This window comes from Pseudophryne corroboree, chromosome 1 (assembly GCF_028390025.1).
Source record: "Pseudophryne corroboree isolate aPseCor3 chromosome 1, aPseCor3.hap2, whole genome shotgun sequence".
Classification (NCBI taxonomy): Eukaryota; Metazoa; Chordata; class Amphibia; order Anura; family Myobatrachidae; genus Pseudophryne; species Pseudophryne corroboree.
In genome coordinates, this window is record NC_086444.1 from 506278263 (window position 1) to 506298317 (window position 20055).

The window sequence follows — 20055 nt, forward strand, 5'->3', positions numbered from 1 at the left end:
GGTCTGAGACGGGATGTATATTTCAGAATACTCGTACAATATATTCTGGCACAGGTACACTTGTTCTTAACCAACGCTGTCTTATTATCGACATGTAGAATACTTAAGTGTTTGTAAAACCATGGCGCTGATGTACAGGCGGGTTTACAAAGGAGACCTTGCCCTGCAGTCCCGGAGACCAGTCACATCTATTTTAGAAAATGGCGCCCAGCGTCTCAGTCAAGGAGTGAGGGAGAGTGTGAGGCAGCTCCAGGGCGGGAACACCAGCAGTAGATAGCGCCCGGAGCTGGGGGAAGGTCTACAGGTCAAGCGCCTTTTCCCCTATGCTGGTCCTCACCACCGGGTTCTATGGAGCCTTATTAAAGTGGATATTTTACTATCCGACCTGTGCTCCCATGCCCTGGTGGATATAGTGGGTTCCCTGCTCTGTCACAGTGTCCACACCAGCATCACGGTTCATCTCCTTAAACCACAACCAGAACGCAATTTAATGGCGGGTCCCGCCTGGGGGACCCTCTTACCTCCTTCCTTAGTAGCAGCTACGCGATCCAGGAGAGCGTCTGCAGTGGTGTGCCTAGGAACCAGAGCACCTCCGCTGCAAGTATAAGGGAAGAGCCAGCGGGAGTGTGCGACGCCGCTGGGGAGGTGATGGAGCCGCAGCACAGTATGTCACACTGACATATGAAGTGCTGCAGCCCTTGAAGTCTTCTAAAAAGCTTTTTAAGGGCTGCCTAGCGCAGCCCCCCCCCCCGTTGAGTGACCTGCTTCATGCAGGTACCAACTCTAAAACTGAGCTCACAGTGCCTGGAGGCGGGGTTATAGAGGAGGCCCCGCAATGCATTCTGGGACAGTCTAAAGCTTTAGCCTGTTGGTGCCTCTGGATCAAGATCCATTTCTTCACCCCAGATGTATTCCCTGTGGAACACAGTGTACCCCGCTGCAAATGTTTATTTTATTTTTTTCTCTAGGGTGTCAGGGACACAGAGCATAGCTCCGACCCTGGACACCCATGAAGCCACGCCCCAGGGCTCTGATTGGTACGCGTCTACCTCAATACTAAAGTAATGGGGACCATCGATGGGCAAAACCATTGATGGTTCCTCACCATCGAGATATTCCACCAATGGTACCATTGATGGATAACCGACCGATAGCCATCCCTAGATGGGGATCGGGGCTAATGCAGAGCAGAGGAAGGAAACTGATCTGGTGAGGGGTCCTGAAGGGGGAACCTGTCTGTGAGAGGGGTTTTCTAGGGCAGGTTGCTCACATAATCTGGCCCTGCAGCAGGCACTGATTACAGCCACTGTTTCACAGAAGCAGTTTTCAGTCCAGATTGTTGGAGCCACCAGGCCCCCTCCATCTGCCCAGGAAGCCTCCCCAGCAATGATCACTTCACATGAGGAAAAGGAGAGCTCTTGCGGTAGGAGCTGTCCTGTGTGATGATAGAATTTTCAGGTTTAGGAACCGGAGTCCCATCTGCGCATTTACCGGGTGATGCACGCAGTACATGGAGAAATTAAACTGGACCTCTTGTGAGGGGCAATGCGATAGAAGCCCATAGTTTGAAAATGTAATTGATGATAAATGGGTCCCCAAGTATAAAGCATGCTGCCCTTAACTTTAGTGCCACTTTAACGTTTCACCTCAGATGCTTTGTAAATATAGCCCTAAGCCCCATACAATGCTTTGAAAATAAATGACAAATAATAGATTTTATTAAATGATTAGGTAAATGTACTATAGCAGCACGCATCGTGCCGCTATAACACTTCCTGCTTAACCTCATTAGCGAGGCGAAGCAGGAAGGGACATCAACAAGATGTATTAACATCTTGTCTGCCGAAGCGCGCTCCCCCCTCCGGCGATGTCCCCTGGAGCTCACTTGTCTGCCAAAGCGGGGGAGCGACAGCTGCATGTGTCGGAACGGTCAGCAAAGGCCTGCTATCTTTTAGATAGTGGCACCGATAAGGACACTCCACAGCCATCATACATGGGGGAGAAGCGGTATATCGCACATAATGTGCGCTGATACCGCTTCTCCCCCATATCGACGCATAATTTACCCCTATATCATAATGTATGTTTCTGGCATAAAACTCACGATTCTATCACTGTATTATTATTACAGACTCTGGGGTCTATATACTAAGCCTTGGAGAGAAATAAAGTGGACGGAGATAAACTACCAACCAGCTCCTGTCAGATTTCAGTCTGTGACATGGCCATTAGGAGCTGATTGGCTGGTACTTTATCTCTCTCCAAGGCTTAGTACATAGACCAGTGGTTCCCAAATTTCTATGAATCACGGCACCCTATAGTATCAGAATCGTTTTCATGGCACCATTAGGCCAAAAGTTTCTTATTGAGAAATTTAGAAAGAAATAGTAAATAAAGTAAACTATGTATATATAAAAGCCTTTAGGATCAATTGTGTGGTGAGGGACAAGATTTGCTTCTGATTATCCATATAGAATGGCAGCCATCTCACTAGTTTTGGATATTACATCAACAATAAATTTGGATTGGTACTGGACCACCAACCCAAGGAACCTTTGCAAGTACCCAGGGTGCCACGGCACACAGTTTGAGAATCACTGACATAGACCCTTCTGCATACCTCCCAACATGACCCTCTCCAGGAGGGACACAATGCTCTGCTCCTGCACGTCCCTCTTAATTTAGGATTGCCATCACCTGTGCTGAAACACCTTTCTTATCCATTAACCTGTTCAACACAATCATAAATTAAGAGAAAAGTCCAGAAGCAGAACATTATGTCCCTCCTGGAGAGGGTCATGTTGGGGGGTATGCTTCCGTTACCTTCTTATACCGACCTCAAAACTAGTTGCAGACGTACAGCGCGTAGATTAATGTAGCAACATATCCCCAAACAAAGCACAGCCTGACACCTCCACTAGGGCTAATGCATGACACTGCACTTTGCATGTCCAGCCTTGCAGTTAAGGGGGAGGCCGGACAGGAAGCTGCTCTCATACAGAAAGCAGGCAGTGAGGAGGGAGCGTGTAACAGCAGCAGCCGCCCTCATAGTACTAAGCAGCCGGCCAGCAGCGGGGAGACAGCTGGCCACCATGACTAAGCTGTGACGCTGTCGCTGCCATGTTGTAAGACTCAGAACGTGCCTTATGACTGAGGCCCTACGCCACCCCGGGGCACACACTCAGCAGCTTGCGGATTGGCTGCGACCAGACTGTGTGGGTGGGGACAGGGGTGGCCCCGCCTACAGCGCTGTATAGACACAACGCTCCCACACACACAGCGAACACTCAGTCAGGGGGAGATAGGCGGTCATCGCACGCGTGGCGCTGCCGGGACACGGGCGGCTCTCCGTGGCAGCATAGCCTGGTGGTGGTGGCGGCTCAAGCGGAAGAGGACGGGTTCACACGGCGGAAGGATATAACGTCACTCTAGCTTTTATTCTATCACAATACTCCACAGACAAAGGAGAGGGCAGAGCGGACCCGTGTGAGGAGGACGTACCCCGCTGCCCGGCTGCTGCCCGATCATGTAAGCGGGGGAGGGGGGCATTGTGACGTCTGTCTGTGTGAGTGCTGGCAGCACGGGGAGCGCCTTATATGGCGACATAGCCTGGCTAAGGGGGAGGGGGAGCTGCTCACTACGGACGGGGAAATAATCACCCCTCCTGTGGGGCAGTGCCGCTCCGTGGGCTCTTTGTTGTTCTGTAGCTGTGCCCGGTGCCCCCTCCCCAGTTACCCTCCTGCCCCGGACGGTGCTGCCCGAGGAGGGGACGGGGTGCCTGGCTGCCGTGCAATGACTCGGTGCTTTAGCACAGGCTTCAGTATAGGCCCAGGCCGCGGTGCCTGGGGGAGGAAGACACCACCAGTGGGAGAGAAGGGGGGTGGGGTGCTGCTAGGGGAGGGGATAACGACATCTCCAGCCCCCAGTGCCCGTGTTATTCTCCTGCCCGGGGCTTCCTGTCTCCATGGTGGAGCCGGTTCTGCCTCCTTTGTCTCCAGCCTCAGGCTCCTCCCCCCCTCCTCTTTGTGTCCAGAGTCTGCTAGTTCAGGACGTGTCCTGTGCCCATATAGTCCCATCACCCTCTGCTTATTACCCCGTCTATTGTCTTGGTGTTCTCTAGTACCCCAGAAACATGGCGGCTGCTGGGGAGCTGCAGTAGCTGGCTGTGTTATGTGGGGTGGACAGTAAAAGCTTGTTACATTGTAAGACTATTCCAGGTTGGCACTTTTTTTTCTTACTATGTTGTGGAAATGTTTTGCTTATTGGCCCATGAACAACTGGCAGCTGCTATTCAGACTTCCATATATGCCATGTCCCTGCATAAAGTATACCTCTGTTTTTAGCTCTAAATATAACGCAGCTGAAGTATGTATCTTTGGCAATCGGTTGTCCTAAGGCTACTTGTGTAATCTTGCTACCTTGTCTCCAGGAAACTTGAGTCTTTTAGCTGACTCATGTGTTGCAAACACCTTGTGATAAGTTTATTTAATCATACTAAAGTAATCCCGTTTCCCAGAGTGTTGGCACATCCCCACTTAGTCCTTATTTTGTGTAACTTGTTCTGCCAGTTCCTGGGATGTCTAAGGTTGGGGAGGTTGGCCCACAGTTTGGTGACGTTGGTTGCCTGCAAAACAAAGGTACTTTTTGTTTGTGACTTGTCCAAGTATTTATTATGGAATAAATTAATACTTAAAATAAATTTTCTCCTTTTCTTCCCCTTTATAACAATGTTAAGGGATTCTTAAGCAAGTGTGGAAATAAGGAAAATAAATAAATGCATTGATCCAAACATATGTGACAAAGGGGCTACAGTAAATTGTACTGTTAACCTTTGTACTTTGCCAGTAGGAATGCATTGATTTATATGTGTGACTTTGTGGCTCAGAGGGAGAGGCAAAGTGCAGTGCCTACTCCTGTTTATCATGTTTGTTCCAATATCCCACTGTTTAAAATGATGGTGACCTCTGTTGGCAATCTGTGGTACAGTGAACGTGGTTACTTATCCTTGCTGTGTAGGAGTAAGCAGCATCTGAGATATAAATAGCAGCTGATTTCAGAGGCCCCTGTTGACTAGGTTGTGTGTGTCTGAGCCTGCATATCAGCCAGCCTGTCTACAGTCTTGTGACAGGCGGAAGCCTATGTACCCACCCACGTGACCTACGCTTCTGAGAAATATTAAAACAAGAAAAGGGAGCATGATATGTTTATTGCAAGCTGTTTTCTACTTAGAGGGTGGGCTGACCATGCATAATGCAAGTCGTCCTTTTAGTTATTTTAGACCGTAAACAATATAAAGGCATGTTCTTAGGCTGTTAATAAATACCTGGCACTATAATGTTTTGTTTTCCCTCCACGTGGCTTTTGATATAAAATATGGTGTTACGGTGAAACTCTTGTAGCGCTTTAGTTTAAGCATATATTCTTGGTATAAAGAAATACTAATATTTAATTAGCATTGCACATCATTTCTTCAGAATGTATTTATCCACAGAATAAATTAATCCTCTGCCTGTTTAATGGAGATTTCAGACAGCATTTACATAAATTCTTATCTCTAATTCTAGCAATGCATTATTTATTTCTGTCTTGATTGCCAATAATAGTAAAAGAGCGCAGTGAGCTATTTTTACAAACACGTGCTTGACTTTCCTTTTGTTAGTGTACTTTTTCCAAAATTCTCACGTTTTGTGAATGTTGTCACAATAACTTCATTTAATCTGAAGTATGTGAGTTATCGTATACAAGACAAAGAAGAATATTTCCAGCGCTTTTCTTTGTATAAACTCAACAAAAGAATTTCATAAAAACAATTTTATAAATATACATATACTGTTCTTTTATTTGTTGTCCCTTTTTAAAAGATTGAGAAATTACTATTTTTTATGCAACACACATGATTTTAAATAATTGATCCCACTGCAATGTAGCATATTAAATAATCATTCTCACTGCATTTAATATATTAGATCAGAGGTTCTCAAACTTGGTCCTCGGGGGCACACACAGTGCATGTTTTGCAGGTAACCCAGCAGGTGCACAGGTGTATTAATTACTCACTGACACATTTTCAAAGGTCCACAGGTGGAACTAATTATTTCACTTGCGATTCTGTGAGGAGACCTGCAAAACATGCACTGTGTGTACCCCCGAGGACCGAGTTTGAGAACCTCTGTATTAGATCACATATTGACAAATAAGACCCAAATCCTGATTAATGTTAATTGTGTGTCTGTCTTGTTAAATTTTTGTTATAAGCAGTTGATATTATTACATTTAATATACTTAATTTATTTATCAGTAGTACTATAATCAAATATTCCCTGAACATCTATGGGATATCATGAAAAACATCTAACTACCAAAGGCAGCGATGGAGATTGAACACGGAGCCTATTTTATCTAATTTAATTTCATTCATTGAGGAACTATCTATTCTATGGACATTAACCACACATCATGGAAAACAATGATTTAAGACAGCTGTGTCAATTAAGGACGGTATACATCTGAGATAAAAAGTAGCCCCGCAATGCAATCGATCATCTCGAGCATCCTGACGAAGCCGTAAGGCGAAATGCGTTGATTGCAGAGAGCACTGATCACCGCAGATCCTCGCCGGACACCGAGAACGGGGAGCCCAGGACCAAGGAGGAGGACGCGGGAAAAGAGTCTGCCGGCAGACTAACATTGTATTGCAGTACGGAACAGCTTACGGGACATTGAACTGACACAGGCGTCACTACGGGACAATTCCCGCACCTGTGTTCAAAATAGACTGTAATTGGGGTACATGCTATACCGACCTAAACAAAGAACCCATGAATTTATGGTCTCGGCTTTTTGAAAAATTGAAAGTTGCAACACCATAAAAAGCATAGGGGAGAAGAGTAAATCGCCACAGAGTGTATCAACTCCCTCCAAATCAGAAACTGTTACCAGCAATTAGTTACATGTGTCCAGTGTGTGTCTATGTTTATGTATGTATGTGAGTCGAATAGATATACCGGTATTTTATAACAAACACTTGTGATCACAGGTATATATTTTTAAATTGTTATTGGAGAAGCGTCTATACAATTTGTGACCACAAATAAAAGAACAGTATATGTATATTTATAAAATTGTTTTTATGAAATTCTTTTGTTGAGTTTATACAAAGAAAAGCGCTGGAAATATTCTTCTTTGTCTTGTGTTACATAAACTGTTTAGGGGAAGGAGTACCCCTAACAACCTTACATTTCCAATAGCAGCTACTTTGTATTATCATTAGGAAAGAGTTGAGCGCAGCTTGCCACCGTCTAAACCTTGCAGTTATCGTATACACTCTATGGGACACTTATGGAAAGTGGTTGCAAATGTACCAAACCTTCTAAAGAGTGGTGTATTTGCCCGTAGCGGGTGTAGTAGGATATCCCGGTGACCAGCATACCGGCGCCGGGCGAGCGCAAATGAGCCCCTTGTGGTCTCGCCACGCTATCTATTCTCCCTCGTGGAGGGGGGGGGGGGGGTCGTGGACCCCCAAGAGGGAGGACATGTCGGTATGCCGGCGCCTGGTTCCCGACAGCCGGCAAAGTGAAGACCACCTGCCCGTAGCAACTTATCAGCTTTTTTTCAAGTACATGGTATAAAATGATAGGTAGAGGCTGATTAGTTGCTATGAACAACTTTCTCACTCTTTAGAAGGCTTGATACATCCCCTCCCCTTGACAGTCATCATGTTTGTCTTGTGCAATTTAGAATATATAACACATTTAGAAGTATATTCAATTGAAGTCGAAAAGACGTCAGTTTTCAACTTTTTAAGGTCGAATCGTGATTTGACCTATTCAATCAAACCCAAAATTTTTCGACAAGTCGACTTGTCGAAAAGCACGTGGATTAGCGGAATAGCTGCCGATCCGCGTGCTTGTGTCGAAAACGGGCCCCCTTTTCGACCATCTCGGTGCAACATAAAAGAAATGTCGGACTGAGTGTGGGACCCAGAGGGGGGTGGGGGGGGGGAGCTGCAGGGAAACGGGGGACAGCTGCAGGCATACAGGGGAGATCAGTGCTGCAGCAGGATGTCTCAGTCGCGCTGTTCACGGCAGCGTCCACCTGGCTCCAGCAAGTGAGGTCACGCTTGCTGGAGCCGGGTGGACACTGCCGTGAGGTCTGGCAGCTGTGTGACATCCTACTGTAGCGCTGATCTCCTACGTCTGCCCGCGGTTGTCCCCGCTGGTCTCCCCGCGGCTCCCCCCCTCTCCTACTCTGCGTCCCTCATCTCAATTTCGGCATTTTAAAAGTCGAATTGAGATGAGCTTTGAATAGGGGTTGTCTGATCCATTCCGACAAATGCATGTCGTAATGGATCCGACCCTAATTGAATATACCCCTTAGTTGCTACAAGTCCCCTTTCCTCTACACCAGGCCTGGCCAACCTGTGGCTCTCCAGCTGTTGTGAAACTACAAGTGTCAGCATGCCCTTCTACAATTTTGCTAATAGGAAATGCTAAAACTGTGGCAGAGCATGCTGGGATGTGTAGTTTCACAACAGCTGGAGAGCCACAGGTTGGCCAGGCCTGCTCTACACCCTAAAGGCCAGTACACATGTCCAGAGATGTGTGCTGAGTGATCTATCAGTGACCACTCAGCACACAATGTGTGCTGAGCGAGGGGGGGGGCGCTCATTTCACCCAGTGGGTGGAATGAGCGATGTGCTAGATTGTGCCTGCATGCACCAGCGATGGTGACGCGCGGGACCGAGTATCGCTGTGGGGCATACACATGAGACATCCGTGCTTAACTTCTTATAACCTATAACCTATGTCGGACCTATTGGTGCTTGTACATGTTTGAGTCGCATTATTATGACAACCAGCTAACAGCCAGAGTAACCACCATGTGCAGCATGAACAGCAGCTAGACAGGCTGAACGATGTCTGGTAGCCCCCAGGTTAATTTTTATGGTGAGCTGCTTCACATGAGGTTTTCGTCAGCCCTTGCGCACCTTCGTAGCCGATGTTCACCTCATCAGTGGCACGTGGTGCTCTGCAGTTTCCACGTCAGTTAATCACAATGGTGCCATTTGTCCAGTCACGATACACCTTCACCACAGCAGCACGTGAACAGTTCACAAACTGCGCTGTTTCTGAAATACTGCCAACCTTGGCCCGAAAGCCCATAATCATCCCTTTTTGCAACTCTGATCAATTGCCCATTTACCCATGACAGCAGTGAGTGATGTGTGCAGATGGCCTGTCGCACACCTTATATACCCACCAAGCCAACCCATGACACGTGAAATATGTAATTGGCTACGCCAGGGGTGGCCAACCAATCAGAGGTGAAGCCAAAAAAATCTTGTTGGGTATGTCGAAGAGCCAACATCGAGCCAAAGGCATGCAAAAATGGGGTGTTGTCTTGTGCCTGCTAGGCCACGCCCCGGTATAAAAAATGTTTTTTTAAAGCCAGTTCCACATAAAATACAGTGAAACCCACTCCCACATAAAATAATTGAAAAGGCCAGACCCACATAAAATATAACAAGACAGATTCACATAATACACTTCAGCACTTTGCTGTTTCACTCATCCTAGCACCCTGCTGTCACTCCAACCATCTCTCCCTAGTGTCACTCCTGCCAGAACCCTTATGTGTCACTTCAGAGTCCCCCCCCCCCCCCCCCCCCCCCCAACTCATGCCATTGCAGCAGCAGCTCCTTATGTGTCCGTTGGTGGGTGTCTCACCTCTAGTATATGGCTCCCTCAGTTCTCAATCCCCGTAGTGCTGCTGCGTGTCTTTCTGGAGTGCTGGGGTTACCGGATCTGTTGTGGTCATGTGACTTTGCGTGTCGGGAGCCACATTTGAAGAAAGAGAGCCACAGGTTGGCCACTGCTGGGCTATGCGCTGCTGACGTCGATTGTAGGAGGTGGTCATAATAATATAGCTCAACTGTGCAATAGAGCTACCCCATATACAGTTTAGTAGTTCATCTATGAATCAGTCCCGAGTGTGTTAGGAGTCACCCTGCTTCAGTTAGTCTACCTTGGAAGGTGGTGCTTCTCTTCCCATTACTGTAAGGAAGCATGAGTTTGAATGTGTGCATTCAGTTCTCTTAACAGAAATGCTATTTACAGAGTGGTGCTTCCCAGAGGAGCATGGTCCGTTTACATTCCATCAGGTCAGTTATCTGCTTTGCCTTATTTATACCCCTTTCACATCGCAAAAATAACCTGGTATCGACCCGGCATATTGCCGGGCGAATCACGTCGGTGTGCGATGTGAAAGGGGCCTGGCCCGGTAATTCAACCTGGGTAATAAGGGTTATTCCCGGATTGAACACCGGGTCAGTGGTGTTGTAAATGGATTCCCGGGTCGATGCGACCCGTTTACTACATAAGGAGAGGTGGCGCGGAGATAAGCTCATCTCCCAGCGCCGCCTCCACCCTCGCTGCTGGCTCCGCCCCCCACCGCTATGGCAACTGACCAGGCATATTGCCAGGTCGGGAAGCCAGTAGAAGGGCTCCAATGCTGGATCACACCCGGGAAGGACCGGTTTCCAATTCCCGGGTGGGATCCAGCATTTGAGATGTGAAAGGGGTATCTGTAGCATATTGTAGTGAAATACAGGTAAATATTTAATTGTACTACAGTATGCTTTATTTTCTTGCATCATACATGACCATTACAATTTTGTTAACATTTTGGACGTATTTTCAATTGTTTCCATAGAAGCACATTTCTTTGTATGTGTGACTCTATCTGGGTTTACAAATTCTTTTTTGATTAATGATGCAGCCAGATTTTGGTAAATAAAAAGGCATTATGCTACTGAAATGCTATAATATTGCAGGCCCCAAAACATTGGATAATTAAGCATGTGGGTAAGTTTAGTTGGCCTGCGTGCGCACTCGTCTTCCTATTTCATAACAGACCCCAGTTATGCTGGAAGTGATTTCCCCCACTATACCTAGCTGATTTTGCATATAATTTGGCTATTCATGTATTTTTAAAAAAAAAAAGTAAAACGTGCTAAATATTGTGACTGAGATTGAGTAATATATTTTGAATTGAGTGTATTTCATGTCTCCTGGTAGTGAGTTACGGCATGCTCTAAATTTTGTCTGTGGTCCATTTGGTATTTGTAAAAACTGTTGGGTATGCCCTTTACTAGCTAGCGGGTGTATGAAATGGGCTTCTGTTCTCCCCTAGAAATGTCATCTGCTATATCTTTCAGTAGTTTTAAAATAGGACTTCTGCAGAAGTGGAAAGTGCACTCCTGTGACCACTGATGCTATTGGTAAGGCACTCCGAAAAGGCCCAAACTCTCATTGTATGTACAGCAGCACTTGTATTTGCCATCATGCCAAAATCTGGTCCATAATCTGCAGTGAATTATGGGAATGGGTTAAACCTTGAGTGGTTTTTGTTGTAATCCTTCATCAAAGATTTGTAGTATTTTATACTTTCCTTACTATCCTAAAGAATCTACTAAAGTGACTAAGTGGCAGAGTAGCCAAGTGGTATGTATGTATGTATGTATGTGTGTCATGCAATTGATTTACATTACTAATGCTGATTCTTTTCTGGTTCTGTTTACAGCATAGAAAGATGGCTCAAGAGACAAACCAGACTCCAGGACCTATGCTGTGCAACACAGGATGTGGCTTTTATGGAAATCCCAGGACAAATGGAATGTGCTCTGTGTGCTATAAAGAACATCTTCAAAGGCAGAACAGTGGCAGAATCAGCCCAATGGGTAAGTTGTCTTTTTAAGTTAGACTGCTAGCCCACATATTTGAAATGATTAAACTACTGTGGCAGAATTCCTGAATCTATTCAGTGTATGAAATAATGAATTTGTAACCTAGATAATTCTCCATAGGATGAAGTGCTTTCCTATTTCTACTTATCCCATTTAGTTGTGTGGTATGTATGCTAATACAAGTCTTCACCTATGCACAATGTGAAAAACCAGTCTAAGCTTCCTGCCAGCGTGCATTTCCAGCGCTTCAAAATTTGGCATTTCCGTGTCATAGTGTTATGGCATCTGGTGCAAATAATATTGAATGGAAAGCAAAGATAAAGCAGTAAAAAGTGTGGAGAAGTTTCCTATGGCAACCAATCATCTGCTATGTATCATTTTATAGAATGCGTTTTATAAATGTTACCTCAACACCATTTGGTTGCCATGGGCAACTTCTCCAGTGGCTCACTTATCCACACTTTTCACTGCTTTATAAACGGGCCCCAAAGTATGTACCTGTACATGTGTAATTCATTTGTATTCATGCCTTTTTAATGGGAGTTGTTCGTTCAAGCACACTACTTCATTTCTTTGGTTTCTCCATAAAGATCGTTATGAATGTATCATTTCTCCTCTTTAAGAAGGGAGGGATAACTCATAACTATGGCTCATTGGAGAAAACCTATTTTTTTTTTTTTTTATATATATATATTGTAGTGCTAGTAATTTACATTTCTTTCTGTTTATAAAACGTATAGCTGTTTTTTTTATTTTATTTTTTATTTTAAAAGAAGCATTCTACCTTCTATTTTTGATGCATTGAGTTGTTTGGAAGCGATTATATATTTGTCAGTTTGCAGTGCCTGCCATCAACCATTTTTAATGTTGAAGTTTAGATTCACAAACCTGAAGTGGCCTGTTTAATTGTAATTGCGCCATTTAGCATAGAGTGTTGCCTGGCTCTTGTGTCGTGACAGTTCATAATAGCTGTAGCCTCTTATGTGGCCAAATATATGCTCCATTTTCTTCTGTTGGAATATTTAGGTTTGTCAGGAGAAAAATGGAGAAACTTTTCACATTTGATTATGATCTCAATTACAGATGATACCCCTTACACCCAAGTGTAGAATTGACTGTGTTGGCCCCATCATTACTAATTAATTTTATTTTATAACTTTTCTTTTTTTCGAACTGCAGCTTCTTTCAGTGATGTGGGATAACAGAAAAAGACAAACTAAGATCTCACACACTATCAAACTGAACACTGTACTGCTGATGTACTTCATGCCCATATGTAAAAAGAAATACTGTAATATGGCAGAGCTGTCACCAGGGATACCCTTGGCTGAATGCAGGGCCAACTCATATTATGTAAATATATATAATGTTTATCTGCCAACAAGAGCTACAGCAGTGGTTCTCAAACTGAGTGCCGTGGGACACTTGTAGGGGTACCTCGGGTTGGTGGTCCAGGACCAATTCAAATTAATTATGGTCAATGTAATAAGCAAAACCAGTGCTGGTGGCTGCCAATAATAAAATGATATGGACAAACAGATGCAAATCTAATCCCTCACTGCACAATGGAACCTAAGAACGATAAACACAATTTACTTCATTTAATGGGGGGAATTCAAATGTTTGAAAAGTCGGTTGGGTGTCTGTTTTCTTCTGTTTTCTCCTGTCTATAAGATAGGAGAAAACAGACACCCAACTGACTTTTCAAACAATTGAATATCCCCCGAAAGTCTTTCTAAATTTCTCAATAAGATACTTTTGGCCTTGGGGTGCCGCAAAAAAAATCTGACACTCTAGGGCGCTGTGATTCAAAGAAGTTTGGGAACCACTGAGCTACAGTATAAGTCTCAAAATAATTGTGATCTAAAGTTATGTAAATGTCACATCTTTTACCATGATGTATGTAGTGTTTGTGTGGGTTCCTAGCCCATCCCAAATGTTTGGGAAGACCTTTATTTAGTAATTGCATGAGCCAAGCCCAGCATTCATTTATTGTGGAGTAGGCCTTATTCATATATTAATTCCTTCATATGTGGCCACACATTGTATGTATGCAAGGGATATGCTTGGATTTCTTAATTACAGATGTGTCCATATACAGGTACACCTATCCTCAAATTGTGCCAAATAACACTATTTAGTGTGCCACGGGGTTTACAACTTGGCTGCACCAAGATCCAAAATTGAGAGAAATGTACGAAATCTAGGGTATAAAAGGTAAACGAGTCCAATATGGGCAGTACGAATGGTGTAATGGTTAGCATTACTGCCTCACAGAGGTCATTGGTTCGATTTCCACCATGGCTGCAGGTGTGTGAAGTTTGTATATTCTCCCTGTGCTTGCGTGGGTTTCCTCTGTGTACTCCGGTTTTCTCCCTCAGTCCCAAAATATACTGGTAGGTTAATTGGCTCCCAAACAAAATTAACCTTAGCGTGACTGTGTGTGAATGTACATGTGGTAGGGAATATAGATTGTAAGCTCCACTGGTGCAGGGACTGATGTGAATGGCCAAGTATTCTCTGTAAAGCGCTGCGGTATTGTGTGCACAATATAAATAATTAGTAATAATACAAGTGAATTGTTATGCTTAATATGTGAATATACTAATTCCATTGTGACACAAAACATCTAGTCCTAACTACCTAGTACACTATGGGGAAGATTAAACTGTTTATATCACCCATGTAAACTGCACAGGGGATATTCAACTGTTTGCACCACTGGCATGTTTCTCATGTGAGAATGCCCAGGATTAGCTGCGTTAAGCAGCTTCTCCCGTACAAAGGGGGTAATTCCAAGTTGATCGCAGGATTTTTGATAGCAACTGGGCAAAACCATATGCACTGCAGGGGAGGCAGATATAACATGTGCAGAGAGAGTTAGATTTGGGTGTGGTGTGTTCAATCTGCAATCTAATTTGCAGTGTAAAAATAAAGCAGCCAGTATTTACCCTGCACAGAAATAAAATAACCCACCCAAATATAACTCTCTCTGCACATGTTATATCTGCCTCCCCTGCAGTGCACATGGTTTTGCCCAATTGCTATCAAAAATCCTGCTGCGATCAACTTGGAATTACCCCCAAAGTGCTGGGCACGCTGCAGTTACTGCGAGCCTGGCACACTTAACCAGCGCTAAAGCTCTACTTCATGTAGACTTCTGCTCGCACCTCAGGAGTGCAGCCTTGGGGCTGGTAACACAAACTGTTGAATAGTTACTGTACAGTTTAGACGAGATCTACAAACAATTGAATCACTAACCGTGTACTAGGTAGTTAGGATTAGATTTTTATTTTTCTCTTTCCCCCTGTATGCAAAACTAAGGAAAATGAGCAGCACAGGAATTGCTAACTGTGTCGCTCCAGTCATCTCATGCCATATGCACAAAAAGGATAGGCATATGAGGATATATCTGTACATAAGGCTTAATGAGTGCATCAAATTTTCAACATAAAACAAAAGAGAAACACTCTAAAATAGTATGCTTCTAACCTTGCCCCGATGTGATCTAGTGTAAACTGCCAATGATGTCACCAGGTTGGCACTATTGTTTATAGAGTTTAATGATTGTGCATACATAAGCTAATGACTTTGTCTATTGTTTATAGAGACACATGGTTTTGTGCTTACTGTAAATGGGGCTAGTGTTCTGGATAGGGTGATAATTATTTGAATGCACTAAATGCAAAAGCTTGTAATTGTATAATTGCATTGACTATGGACCATAATACAAACTGTAGGCCACCTGTACTGATATGTAAATGTCAAATAAGACCTGTATGAGGAAACTGCTGGTGGTATGTACTAGTATTTAGGTGAAAAATGTGCTTTGTGTTATCTAGGAGCAGCCAATGGTTCAAGTAGTCCTACCGCAGAATCTGCAGCAATACAGAGAGTAGAGACTGTACTAAACAACTGTGAAAGTGATGGCAGCCAGTCTGACAAATCAAGGTAAATAAACTACAGGCGCATTCTCCAGTGCTACAATTCTGTGATGTCTATGTGCTAGGTAAAACAATCATTGTTATATAGGGGTACATTTTTCTAAGGTGGGAGATTTATTTATTTTGAGCTGGTGAGGTTGTCCATAGCAACCAATCAGATTCTTTCTATTATCTTCTAGAACAGGGGTGGGCAATTATTTCAGCTGGGGGGCCTCTTAACACTTCCAGCGAATATTCGAGGGCCACACACAAAATACTCAGTCCCCTTTTTACACATTACGGCAGACAGCGTCCCCCTTTTTACACATTACGGCAGACAGCGTCCCCCTTTTTACACATTACGGCAGACAGCGTCCCCCTTTTTACACATTACGGCAGACAGCGTCCCCCTTTTTACACATTACGGCAGACAGCGTCCCCCTTTTTACACATTACGGCAGACGGTCCCTTCCCTCCCTCCCCTAAACCATATTGCAGATTTTAACTCCGCGGCCTCCCCACCCCTAAACCTATATGGCAGCTGAAGCGCTGATCCAGGGGCTGGCTGGACAGGGGGTTTACCTGTTTGTCACAGTGGCAGACGATCCCCACTGTCCGATGACTCGCGCTGCTGCTGCCTCCGCCTGGAGTCGCTGCTGATGTGGCCTCTCCTGCTCCCGCTCGCTGGCCACCGCTTCTTCTCCTCACTCAGCCGCCGCTACTGCTCACTGCAGTGCCCGCCCCCCGTGCCGCCCAGCGCGCGCATGGTAACAGAGGAAATCCCGGTCAGCTGACCCTGTGACGTGACCGTGATTTCCTCAGCGGCGCTGCGTCTGAGAGCAGTGCCATGACAAGCGGCCTGTCGGGCCGCTTGTCATTGCACTCTGGTGGGGCACAGCGGGCTAGGCACGATCGGGCCGCATCCGGCCCGCGGGCCGCATGTTGCTCACCCCTATTCTAGAAGCATCTAGAAAAATGTCAAGTAGAATCTGGTTGCTATGGGCAACATCACCAGTTGCCCATAGCAACCATACCCCATTGAGTGCATTTAGCTATGTTCATAAAATGGTGGGCATGGGTAGATCAAGTTTATAGAGCAGCTTGATTTGTAGAATAAATGTCTTCTGTACTCGCTTTGGCTGTATGTAAATGCTTGCCACGCCTTTAAAAGGCAGTCTGCATTCCAAGGGAATTGTGTATTTAAACAAGTATAGAGTGTGCATTAACCATAGAGGACACTAATCTGAAAGAAGTTCCATGATACTGAACTACTAACTGTGCAGCATGTAAAATGTATATTTGTACAAAATCTAAAATGCATCTGTTTACACTGCTATTACTCAAGTTGTTCCTATATTTAAGCTAGTGTGGCGGTTCATTGTGGAGCTTCAGTATTTCTCTAACGTCCTAGTGGATGCTGGGGACTCCGTAAGGACCATGGGGAATAGCGGGCTCCGCAGGAGACTGGGCACTCTAAAATATTTAATACTATCTGGTGTGCACTGGCTCCTCCCTCTATGCCCCTCCTCCAGACCTCAGTTAGAATCTGTGCCCGGCTGAGCTGGGTGCTCCTAGTGGGCTCTCCTGAGCTTGCTAGATAAGAAGAAAGTATTTTGTTAGGTTTTTTGTTTTCAGAGAGCTTCTGCTGGCAACAGACTCTCTGCTTCGAGGGACTTAGGGGAGAGAAGCAAACCTACTCACGGCAGCTAGGTAGCGCTTCTTAGGCTACTGGACACCATTAGCTCCAGAGGGATCGAACACAGGTACCTAACCTTGATCGTCCGTTCCCGGAGCCGCGCCGCCGTCCCCCTCGCAGAGCCAGAAGAACAGAAGCATGAAGACATCGAAATCGGCGGCTGAAGACTCCTGTCTTCACTTAAGGTAGCGCACAGCACTGCAGCTGTGCGCCATTGCTCCCACAGCACACTGCACACTCTGGTCACTGTAGGGCGCAGGGGGGGGGTGCCCTGGGCAGCAATTAAATACCTTTTTTGGCAAAAAGACATGTATACAGTCTGGGACTGTATGTATATATGCCAGAGCCCCCGCCATTCTTTATACATTTAAGCGGGACAGAAGCCTGCCGCTGAGGGGGCGGGGCCTTCTTCCTCAGCACACCAGCGCCATTTTCTCTTCACAGCTCCGCTGGAAGGACGCTCCCCAGGCTCTCCCCTGCAGTATTCAGGTGCATTAGAGGGTAAAAAAGAGAGGGGGGGGCACATAAATTTAGGCGCAGTATATATACATATATTAACAGCAGCTACAGTGTAAACACTAAGGTACTGTGTAATCCCTGGGTTATATAGCGCTGGGGTGTGTGCTGGCATACTCTGTCTCCCCAAAAGCCTTTTGTGGGGTCCTGTCCTCAGTCAGAGCATTCCCTGTGTGTGTGCTGTCGGTACGCCTGTGTCGACATGTTTGATGAGGAAGGATACGTGGAGGCAGAACAAGTGCAGCTGAGTGTGGTGTCGCCGCCGACGGTGCCGACACCTGATTGGATGGATATGTGGAAGGTGTTGAATGATAATGTAAACTCCTTGCATAACAGGTTGGATAAAACTGTAACCGGGGGACAGGCAGGGTCTCAACCCATGCCTGCTCCTGCAGCGCAGAGGCCCTCAGGGTCCCAAAAGCACACACTATCCCAGATAGTTGACACAGATGTCGACACGGAGTCTGACTCCAGTGTCGATGACGATGAGGCAAAGTTTCAGCCTAAAATGACTAAAGCCATCCGCTACATGATTGTAGCTATGAAGGATGTATTACACATTTTTGAGGAAAATCCTGTCCCTGACAAGAGGATTTGTATGTATGGGGAGAAAAAGCATGAAGTGACTTTTCCCCCTTCCCATGAATTAAATGAATTATGTGAAAAAGCGTGGGATTCCCCTGACAGGAAGGTGATAGTTTCTAAGATATTACTCATGGCGTATCCTTTCCCGCCAACGGACAGGTTACGCTGGGAATCCTCCCCTAGGGTAGACAAGGCATTGACACACTTGTCTAAAAAGGTGGCCCTGCCGTCTCCGGATACGGCCGCCCTAAAGGATCCTGCTGATAGAAAGCAGGAAGCTATCCTGAAGTCAGTTTATACACATTCTGGCACACTTCTGAGGCCAGCAATTGCTTCGGCCTGGATGTGTAGTGCAGTAGCTGCATGGACGGATTCTCTGTCTGAGGAGTTAGATACCCTGGACAGGGACACTGTTCTACTGACCCTGGCACATATCAAGGACGCGGTCCTATATATGCGGGATGCCCAGAGGGACATTTGCCTGCTGGGCTCTAGAGTTAACGCTATGTCCATTTCTGCCAGAAGGGTCCTGTGGACTCTGCAATGGACAGGGGATACCGACTCTAAAAAACACATGGAGGTTTTACCTTATAAGGGTGAGGAATTGTTTGTGGACACTCTCTCGGACCTCGTTTCCACAGCTACGGCTGGGAAGTCAAATTTCTTGCCTTATGTCCCTCCACAACCTAAGAAAGCACCGTATTACCAAATGCAGTCCTTTCGTTCTCAGAGGAGCAAGAAGGTCAGAGGTGCGTCCTTTCTTGCCAGAGGCAGGGGTAGAGGAAAAAAGCTGCACCATGCAGCTAGTTCCCAGGAACAAAAGTTTTCCCCCGCTTCCACGAAGTCCACCGCATGACGCTGGGGCTCCACAGGCGGAGCCAGGAGCGGTGGGCGCGCGTCTCCGACATTTCAGCCACCAGTGGGTTCGCTCACAGGTGGATCCTTGGGCTATACAAATTGTGTCTCAGGGATACAAGCTGGAATTCGAGGTGATGCCCCCTCACCGTTTCCTGAAATCGGCCTTACCAGCTTCCCCCATGGAAAGGGAGATAGCGGTGGAGGCAATTCACAAACTTTTTCTCCAGAAAGTGGTGGTAGAGGTCCCCCCCCCCCCCCCCCCCTTCAACAGGGAAGGGGCCACTATTCCACTATGTTTGTGGTACCGAAACCGGACGGTTCTGTCAGACCCATTTTAAATTTAAAATCCCTGAACTTTTATCTGAAGAAATTAAAGTTCAAAATGGAATCGCTCAGAGCGGTCATTGCAAGCCTGGAGGAAGGGGATTTTATGGTGTCGCTGGACATCAAGGATGCTTACTTGCATGTCCCCATTAATCCGCCTCATCAGGAGTACCTCAGGTTTGTGGTACGAGACTGTCATTACCAATTCCAGCCGTTGCCGTTCGGCCTGTCCACGGCACCGAGAGTGTTTACCAAAGTGATGGCAGAGATGATGGTGCTCCTTCGGAAGCAAGGGGTTACAATTATCCCATACTTGGACGAACTCCTCATAAAGGCGAGGTCCAGGGAGCAGTTGCTGATCAGTGTAGCACACTCTCAGGAAGTGTTGCATCAGCACGGCTGGATTCTGA

At 45.8% G+C, this 20055-nt stretch overlaps 1 protein-coding gene across 3 annotated transcripts in view; it reads left to right on the top strand.

Moving 5' to 3' along the window:
- Positions 1–3025: 3025 nt before the first annotated feature.
- The window catches only part of ZFAND5 (zinc finger AN1-type containing 5), a 36340-nt gene continuing 19310 nt past the window's right edge, over positions 3026–20055 (top strand). The window contains exons 1-3 of one of the 3 annotated variants that reach the window (XM_063913880.1): positions 3026–3528; positions 11581–11737; positions 15586–15694. In XM_063913880.1, coding sequence (XP_063769950.1) covers positions 11590–11737; positions 15586–15694 — 257 coding nt within the window. In that variant the 5' untranslated portion in view covers positions 3026–3528; positions 11581–11589. Of the gene's footprint in view, positions 3529–3972; positions 4218–4559; positions 4638–11580; positions 11738–15585; positions 15695–20055 lie in introns of those variants that run through there. The other 2 variants (XM_063913881.1, XM_063913879.1) reach the window with 2 other exon arrangements.